This window comes from Choristoneura fumiferana, chromosome 13, assembly GCF_025370935.1.
Source record: "Choristoneura fumiferana chromosome 13, NRCan_CFum_1, whole genome shotgun sequence".
NCBI lineage: Eukaryota > Metazoa > Arthropoda > Insecta > Lepidoptera > Tortricidae > Choristoneura > Choristoneura fumiferana.
This window is the reverse complement of record NC_133484.1, coordinates 18,649,354-18,658,618: the sequence shown is the minus strand read 5'-3', so window position 1 is coordinate 18,658,618 and position 9,265 is coordinate 18,649,354. Positions and strand designations below refer to the sequence as shown.

Genomic DNA, 9,265 nt, shown 5'->3' with positions numbered 1-9,265 from the left:
TAAATGCAAGCTTACACTATAGATACACAGAAAGCTACATACAAATTGTAAGTTTTCTTGAAACAGCCTTTGTCTGTTAGCCTCTGATCGCTTTTATAGGGTACTGGAGATAGAGTTATGGGAAGGAATAGGGGAATTCCAAATAAATAATAAATAAGAATTTAAGTAGTCAGAATTGTTTGTACTTTAGTTGAAAAATCTTATCTGATTTCATTACAAAAATGCTATTAATTAGTTTTTTTAGTAAGTATGTATACACATTTCAAACACCTCCATCTGAAAAATTATATTCCTATTTTAACAAAGTTTACACTGCAAATTATTTTGTTATAATAAAAATTTGCATCTCATTACAAACTTGTTTATCAAGAAAATATTAAATCCTCATTACAGGTTTCTACAGTGATTCTCTTCACTTCACATGTCTATTAGCTTTCTGGTGATAATATTTTGTATCGTTCATACACACAGTAATCTTGAGGGTTATATCATCAAGACAGTTCTTGAGATCTTGCCGCATTTCCCTCACTTTAACCCTCACATCCTCACACATGAGGTTGTAGCACATCGCAACCAGACCCATACCGAGAAGAACATATATAAAGTTGATTACCAGTTTCACATGAGAGCCTCCAGCGGAATCCGCAATGTTAGCGCCAGGCACAAAGTCCCCAAATCCTATCTTGCACAAACTAATTACACAAAAGTATGTTGAATCCAGATAATTCCATTTCTCCCAAGCTCCAAACATAATAGTCCCCGAAAGGATGTAGAAAGATATAACCCATAAGCAAGCCGTTGATGGCACAGTTATCTTTCTCTTAATAGGCTCTCCATCCTCAAAAACTGCATCATCGCGTCTACTGCACTCATGGGCTGTGATGTACAACCACTTGAACGTTTTTGCAAGAACTTTACCCATGTTACAGAAGTATAGTATGTAAATTGGTATTCCGAAAAAAGCATAGGCAATTGTTAAGATTTTACCCCGTGCAGTTTTTGGTATGATATTACCATATCCAATCATAGTGAACACAGACAAACTGTACATCAAAGCAGCTGGGAATGACCAGATGTCTTCAGGGGCGTGGCCGTTATAGCCGGTGTGAATGGCAGCAGTGATGTTATTCTGGTATAATTGAAGGACTCTGTCGGCTCCTTTTTTGAAGGCAACTTCTTCAAATATGTTGTGCTTCTGTGATATGTTCCAGAGCTGCTCGGCGCAGTTCCGCCGCCATTGAATCACATCTTCGAGTTGCTGGTCAGTACTGAAACGCTCGATCTGTATGAAGCTCGCGGCGCCCAGCATCGCGTAACACACCACCAGCGCACCCACACCCACTTGTGTAAACATAAAAGCTATGAACTTCCTCAAGCAATCCTTTATTTTTTCCCTTGCGTCGCTGCCTGTCGACGACGGCGAGTCTCTGCTCCGCATGGAGCTATGAAAACTCGAATAGCCAGGATTTTGGCGCTCCATGACTAATGTCACATAAATTGTAAAACTGAAGTTATCCAGCCAGAGTCGCGACTGGCGTGAATGGTTTGGGAACGCCGTGCGTCCCTCAGATACTCACTATTTCGGGAGATTGGTTGGCAACCCGCCAAAACTGATGTTATTACAAAACATCGCAATGTTTTGAATGGAGTTCGTAGGTTCACTCCGCGTGCTTCGCTTCGCTATGAGTTTGTGTTTCTTTATATACACTGAAGTTATAATATTATCGCCATAGAAATCTGTTATCTTATATTAGATAGTAAAATATTAATAAACTTGCTACAAATAAAACAAATGACGCACTTACCGCACAGTAGATATAAACCAGCTTTTTATGAATTGGTTTTAACAGATTTCAGTAATCGGTTGTAACTATGTGTTTAAGAACGCTTATTGATTTAATAGGTAATTAGGTAAATAAACTAAATACTAAAAAAATAATTTCGAATTTGTTTTTTGCGAAAGTTAAAGATTTGACAGACAAGACAAGTGTTCAGTGAGAGATACTGATGGGTGTGCTGAACTAAACGCAAACTTTTTTTTTGACTACAAATCTTGTTGAAACGTTTTGATAGCAGTAAAATGGATTAAAAAGAAAACGAGTACACTGTTTGAGGCATATTTTTAACAACCTCTTCTATTTGGAAGTGCTTTTCAGACACACTAAAAACAGTTTCTTCCGATAGATAATTTTATCGATTTTTACTAAATCACAAACTCTTCACAACTGTCAAAATTCCACACGTTTTCTTAGCGTTCTGTGTTATCCGGTGTTACATTTTATAGAGTTTAACTTTTATTTCGGCTGTTATCATGTAAAGCTTTCCGCAGGACTCTTGTCCGATGCTCATCTATAAGTTCCTTTCCGATTTTGTGAGTATGCATTCATATTTCGTAAAATAGGCATATGGTTTTAAATGGCTGATCCGAGCAACCTTATCGATGTCGCGGCGCGCGATGCAAGTACCGGCTTCATTATATGCGAAGTCACGTCGAATGGGAGCGAAAAAGTTAACAACCGGCGTTTCTTCTCTTGTTTTTCAGTACTTATTCGTCTTTTTCTTTTACTTTCGTCAAGGTCGCGCTGGCATTGATGTTTTTTGTATTGCAGATGTATAACAACACAAGGATCATGTAGCTGCTCAGAAAGGTTGTGACGATGTTTTCAATAGTAGCACTGACATCCATTTAACATAGACAGACCCGTAAATGGATCACACATAGAATCACAGCGAGCTCATCATGGCATCCCCATCGCCATTGCAGGTGGCCAACCTCAAGTTAACCACTATTGACTTAGTCGGTGGCATCTACTGCAGCCTTTGCCACTTGACGTTTAGAAATAAAAAGGATTATGATACACATTACAATAAGCACAATCTGGGGACGGAGGAGATTGTGTACACATGCGTTATATGCCACAAGGATATTGTCGGGTACCCGAGCTTCCGCGGCCACTGCTATACCAACCATGTCATCAAAGACAGATTCAAGTTAGTATTCACTTTTAACATACAAGGCGAGGAAACTGAATCATGTACCATGGTGGAACCATTTCATAACCAATTTTGCTCTGATTTCTTTGGCAATTGTATGGGGTATTAATTATTCTTACAATTGATTTGTACTTTATAAAGTATGCGGCAACTTACGTGGCTATTGAATAGAGATGCACAAAGAATGAATTTTTTTAAATTGCCACAGGATAATGATCCAATTCTTTTTTTTTTTAATCCGGAAAAAAAAATATGGTAAAAGGCAAAAAAGCCACGGGATAAAGCTAGTGTAATAAAAATATTTAATTGATCTTAACAGTGCATAATTAATAGAGATGGGCCGAACATGGGTTTCACCGAATACAAACATTCTGCCGATTTTTCAGTAAAACTTTTACCAAACCAAATATTCTGCATAATTTATTCCTAATTAGAAACTAGAAATATGATTAATGTTTTGTTGAAATGTTGTAATTTAATCATGCAACTCTTGATAAAAATAAAAAATTCTCACAATAACAACTTGATTATATTAGCATATTATTTTATTATAAAGATCACTGTAGCTTAATCTCACAACAGCTACATACTTATATTTTGTTTTTAATGAATAACCATTATTTTTATTTGCTGTTATTAGAAATAAAGCTACAATGTCAACAAAAGCATAAAGCCTCACTATACCTCATAAAAATAACACACTTAACACTCAACTCATACACGGCTCAACTCAACACAGTAAAAAGTTTGAGTACCACTTTGCTGAACATTTGGTGATTTAGCCAAATATTTGGCCCAATACGAATATTCAGTAAACCTGCCGAATATACCAAATACCGAATATAAAACGAATATTCGGCCCATCCCTAATAATTAAGGCCCAGGATAGTAAACATGTCTTACGTATATGAGTGCTTTATTTTTTAATGAAGAAGGGTATGAAAATTCAGCCAAAATCATGTTATTTAAATATAGAAGGTTGCTATTTAACTTTTTTTTCTTTGTTACATCCGATATATTGTTATAAATGATTATGACAGTGATTAAATTTTTTGTAAAAAAAATTATACAATTTTTTTTTCAGATGCGAATATTGCAACAAACAATTTTCCAAAGTGTCAACACTGAATGATCACATCATCGCTCTACACAAGTTTCGGTGCTCTACCTGCCAAACAGAGTGAGTACTAACTAATTGTTTGTAATGTTATTACATAAATGCAACAGTCTCCTCATGTAGGTAATGTTTTTACATCAACATTGGCAAAATACATCTTGGTAAAATAGCAAGATTGAAAGCGAGACAAACCGTAACATCTCTCTCATAACCAAACATAGCACTAGAGGAGGCATTTTGCGGCCACATCAGTTGGTAATGTTTACAAAAAAAAAAAAACAGTTGTCTGAAGAAAGTATTTATACTTAGTATTTTTACTCCTTACTTATTAATAGGTACTGTACCGAAGCCAATTTATATTTATTTTAAATAAAACAAGTAATATTTAATATTATATAAATATATTATACAATACCTAGGCAAGATCGAGCCAAATGGAAAACTTCTACAAGCCCTATGTCCCTAGTGAGGGATAACAGGATACCATCATCATCATCATTTAGGCACATTAACACTTCCATTAAACATTTAACATTACCAACTAAATGTGCCCGCTAAATGCCTCCTGTAGTGCTATGTTTGCTCATAACATCTAACTCATGATTTGCCAAATTTTGTTATTGTTTCAATCACCTTTAACAACACACGGTAAGTACCCACTTATGAAATATTACTCCAAAATATCTCAATATGTACTGATACAAGAAACTTTGACAGCTCCATGTTTATAATGACAGCTATATTGTTTTATTGCTCTGCATTTTAATAAGTTATTCCTTATTTTTTTTAAACTACACACACAAACATCAGTCCCAAAAGGGGTAGGCAAAGCACACAAACCATATTTTTTTTTTTTTCATATTTTTTTTTTACATCCCTTATTGTTTATATCTTTGAATTTTTATTTGTTTGTTCATAATAATGTATTAATGAATAAAATCGTTTACTCATGTACTAGTTGCTGCCAAGCGAATTGTGATTTGTGAGAATTGGTTTTTAAATATATTTTTCCACATATATTATGTTTGCAAAACCAGACTGCCTTTTCTAGGGTTCCGTACCCAAAGTGTGCCAATGGAACCCTATTACTGAGACTCCGCTGTCTGTCTGGTCTGTATATCTGTCTGTCTGTCTCTGTCTGTCTGTCCGTCTGTCTGTCTGTGGGTCCGTCCGTCCGCGGCTTTGCGCAGGGACTATCAATGCTAGAATGCTGTAATTTTGCAAGGATATATATGTAAACTATGCCGACAAAATGGTACAGTAAAAAAATAAAAAATATTTTTTTTTTAGGGTATAAACGTTAAAGTGGGGGTGATTTTTTTTTCTTATCCAACCCTATAGTGTGGGGTATCGTTGGATAGGTCTTTTAAAACCATGGGTTTGCTCAGACGATTTTTCGATTCAGCGATATGTTTGCGAAATATTCAACTTTAAAGTGCAAATTATCATTAAAATCGAGCGTCGTCGTTCCCCTCCCCTCTAAAATCTAAACCGGTGGGTGGAAAAATTTGAAAAAATTTAGGATGGTAGTAAGTATATCAAACTTTCAAGGAAAACTATAACGGCTAAGTTTGCTTGAGAATTATTAGTAGTTTAAGGGTAAATAGCAGCCAAAGGTATAAAATATACCTAAACTAAGGAAGATTCCGTATAAAATACGAAATTCTTAGAAAAATATTACTTAATTTTTCGTATTGGCTATGGAACCCTAGTTTGAGCGTGTCCGACACGCGCTTGGCCGGTTTTTTTTGTTTGAATTTGCTTATCATGGTTAAAATAAGATTGTTTTTTTGGAATCATTTTGTATTTTTTATTTCAATTCCAAATTTTTACTTTTACGGTCATCCCGTAAAACCTAAATTGAAAATACAAACTGAAATATAGATGCATAGAAAAACCAGAAAAATAAGACCAGCACTGGGAATCGAACCCAGGTCCTCGGTATTCCGTACCGCGTGCTATACTGCTACACCACTGCTGGTCAACGGTACAGACACGAATTTCCCCTATGCATGTCTCAGCTTGTTTGTTTCTTATTTAGCCGCTTAAGCAGTGACGGAATACCGAGGACCTGGGTTCGATTCCCAGTGCTGGTCTTATTTTTCTGGTTTTTCTGTGCATCTATATTTCAGTTTGTATTTTCAATTTATGGTTAAAATAATCTGTGGCTCACCACTTTTGATTGTTTCGCCCATGTTTCAGCAGTAAATTTCCAAAAAAACTCTTATTTTAACACACAAAGGTCTAAACTCAACAAGTCACAGAATAGATAATAGTACAAGCTCAAGTGTCTGTTTTCTTATACTCTTTGATCTGATTGCCCATGACATTTGAATAATTTTGCCACTCAAATAATAGCTGGGTTCAGCTTTCATTAGCCAAACTATAGGAATTAACGTAACATATATATACTATGAAATATCATTGGCTCCCATACAACAAACTTAACTTGTTTTTTCCGTTTTTTTGCTAATGTCTAATGTTGTATGGATAATGGTACGGAACCCTTCGCGCGCGAGGCCGACTCGCACTTGGCCGGTTTTTTCCAGTTTTATTTTCTTTAACATATATTAATTGTAATTTATTGAATCTGACGTTACTTTGCGCAGGTACATATCAATGAACTATAAACAATTCCTATTTGCTCACCCGCGATCTGTGGCGAGTATATATAGTTCATACCAGTGGCGGCTGTTGGGTCATCGAACTGGTGGTGCGCTTTACTTGCTCACTAAGTATTAAGATTAGAAATTGCAATAAAACAATAATTTTCATTCACGCTCATATTCACTGGCACCACACACAGTATAGAAAAGAACCAAAACAAAAATAAAAAAACAATTACTTAACATAAACAAGCAATAATTAACGCGTCACAGATACATCGAAACTATACTAATAACGAGAGGTCTCCGGCTGGCGAATTTCGTCAAACATCGGGTGCTCTCGGTAATCGTCGGTTCGCGCGTGCGGCGCACGAGAACAGACTACAGACTCATTGCTCATTTCTATGAACTATCTTTTGTCTCACGCGTCAGGCGTATAAGCTCGTGCCTCATACAAGTTATATTGGCAGTCCTTTTTGCAGGCAGCAGGAAATTTTATTTAGGTTTTTGTACGTTTAAAAAATAAATACTAACTAATTAAGTTAATTTAAAAATAAAGATGAAGTTATATTTTGTATTTTTTTAATCTTTTGGATTGGTGGTTCAGCGCACGAGCGCACTTAAGGTACAGCCGCTACTATTATTGTGTCAATCTCCCCATCATGATCCCATGATAGTTTATTAAATGAAAAACACTTCGCCAACCTTGATCATTTATTCACAGATTCCCAACCAAACGGGAGCTGCAGTTGCACAAAATCATCCACATGAATGACAAGCCACCATTCCCCTGCCAGACATGTAACGAGAAAGTGCACTGCGTAGACGCCTGCGAGAAGCACATCGACGAACACTCCTTGTCGGTCTACACCTGCCCAATATGCAGCGAGCAGGCAGAAAACAAAGCTGACGCCGTCGAACATCTCACTATACACTTTGGCGATGTACTTAACGATACAAATGATTCAGATGAATCAGAATCTGAATCCGAGAAATCAGAAGACAGTTCCATAGATTTGATTGGTGGGATATTCTGTGTCGTCTGTAAAACTATATTCAAGAACCGAGCTGAGATTGATTTGCATTTCAACCATGATCACCCAGAGAAAGAGGTTGTGTACAGCTGTATAATGTGCTCCCGCATGTTTGACAAGTATTCTCTGTTTGGTCGCCACTGCTATGAGCACATCAATAAGAATAGGTTCAAGTGAGTATTTTGCACACTTAGAGCCCTTTCGAACCCAGCCGTTACGATCGTGCGGGTTAATTACATTTGAATTTGAACTTGACATGGATTGTACATAAGGTCCACTGTCATAACTCTTACATTTGAATTTTGAACTTGACATGAATTGTACATAAAGTCCACGTAATTCTTTTCATACTTGGTTGGGTTCGGAAGGGTTAAGCCCGATTTAGGCAATGTGAGAACATGCAATTCAGTTTCACTGCATTGCAGTGTTTTTTATCAACTGAATTCATTGTCTCTCCAAAGGACGTAATGTAACACAACTCGCATCATTCTTGCATCGTCTTAACTAAATGGGGTTTTAAGCTAGGGCTCATTCAAATATTACGTAAGCAAAATTTTAGTAGTTTTTGACTTCCTTGCCAGCAAGCAAAGTTCTAACGAGTAATCATTGGCGGCATGCTTACGTAAATAATTGTTATGTAATTTATTGAATCAGGCGTTACTATGCAGATGTCCATATCAATGAACTGAAAAAAATACTTTGCAGTGGCGTGGCGTCAGATATTTCCGTGGTATAGCCAAAGCAAAGATCGCTTACATCTTTCATAAAGTCTGTATATGTCTTGTTGTTCTATTTTGTAAATATTGGACAAGCCGGTGGGAATAGAGTTTTATGGACGCTTCGGCACTGTACTATGCTCAACCGTGACCTTATGATAGTTACGTTTATGCAAGATATACGTGTGTAGGCAGTTCTTCCACCTCCATGCTAAAAACATGCATAAATCACACAAACCCTACTTCAACACACTACACTGACGCGTTTTTAACTCAACCAGAGCTCATCTTCAGAGCAACACAACCGTTCACCATGCTACCAGATGTTAGGCCAGATGACCATCATTAATTTAGTCCTGTATTGACTTGGATTAGTGCGAGTGCAGGTGATAAGCAGGTGCGACTGATTAGTGCAGGTGTGTAGTGCGAGTAGTAGCAAATTCTGTTTAGTGGCTAACTAAACACTAAACCCTAACAACTGCTGTCCAGGCGTGTTTAGTGGCAGGCACGTAGCGAGTAAGGGGGTAGGGAGGCGCGCGGGACGAGGCTACTCGCAGTCCACTCGCAAAAAATAGAACAAGCTTCTAATCACTTTACTATGCAGGTGTTTTCTCTTAATCACTAAGCACCTGCACTAATCACTAATCAAAGTCAATACAGGCCTTTTATGGGCTGTTTCACCCATCCATTGATTAGTCTTAACTGAACGGTTAAATGTGATGCCGTCTCCGTCTATTCGAAACAGTACAAATAGAGACAAAACAGCCCTTATGTAGTAAACGTGCCCGTTTGCAGGTG

The 9,265-nt window shown here is 37.0% G+C and overlaps 2 protein-coding genes and 1 pseudogene across 2 annotated transcripts in view; 2 read left to right on the top strand and 1 right to left on the bottom strand.

Moving 5' to 3' along the window:
* LOC141434413 (TWiK family of potassium channels protein 7-like) lies at positions 1-1,614 on the bottom strand. The gene has a single exon (XM_074096830.1). The coding sequence runs from the start codon at positions 1,478-1,480 to the stop codon at positions 413-415; it is 1,068 nt and encodes a 355-aa protein (XP_073952931.1). The 5' UTR covers positions 1,481-1,614; the 3' UTR covers positions 1-412.
* Positions 1,615-2,233: 619 nt separating this feature from the next.
* Positions 2,234-9,265, top strand: part of LOC141434245 (zinc finger protein 711-like) — a 43,189-nt gene continuing 36,157 nt past the window's right edge. Inside the window, exons 1-4 of the mRNA XM_074096629.1 lie at positions 2,234-2,371; positions 2,610-2,991; positions 4,079-4,174; positions 7,442-7,924. Coding sequence (XP_073952730.1) covers positions 2,741-2,991; positions 4,079-4,174; positions 7,442-7,924 — 830 coding nt within the window. The 5' untranslated portion in view covers positions 2,234-2,371; positions 2,610-2,740. The remainder of the gene's footprint in view (positions 2,372-2,609; positions 2,992-4,078; positions 4,175-7,441; positions 7,925-9,265) is intronic.
* Positions 8,781-9,265, top strand: part of LOC141434441 (glyoxalase domain-containing protein 4 pseudogene) — a 5,460-nt pseudogene continuing 4,975 nt past the window's right edge.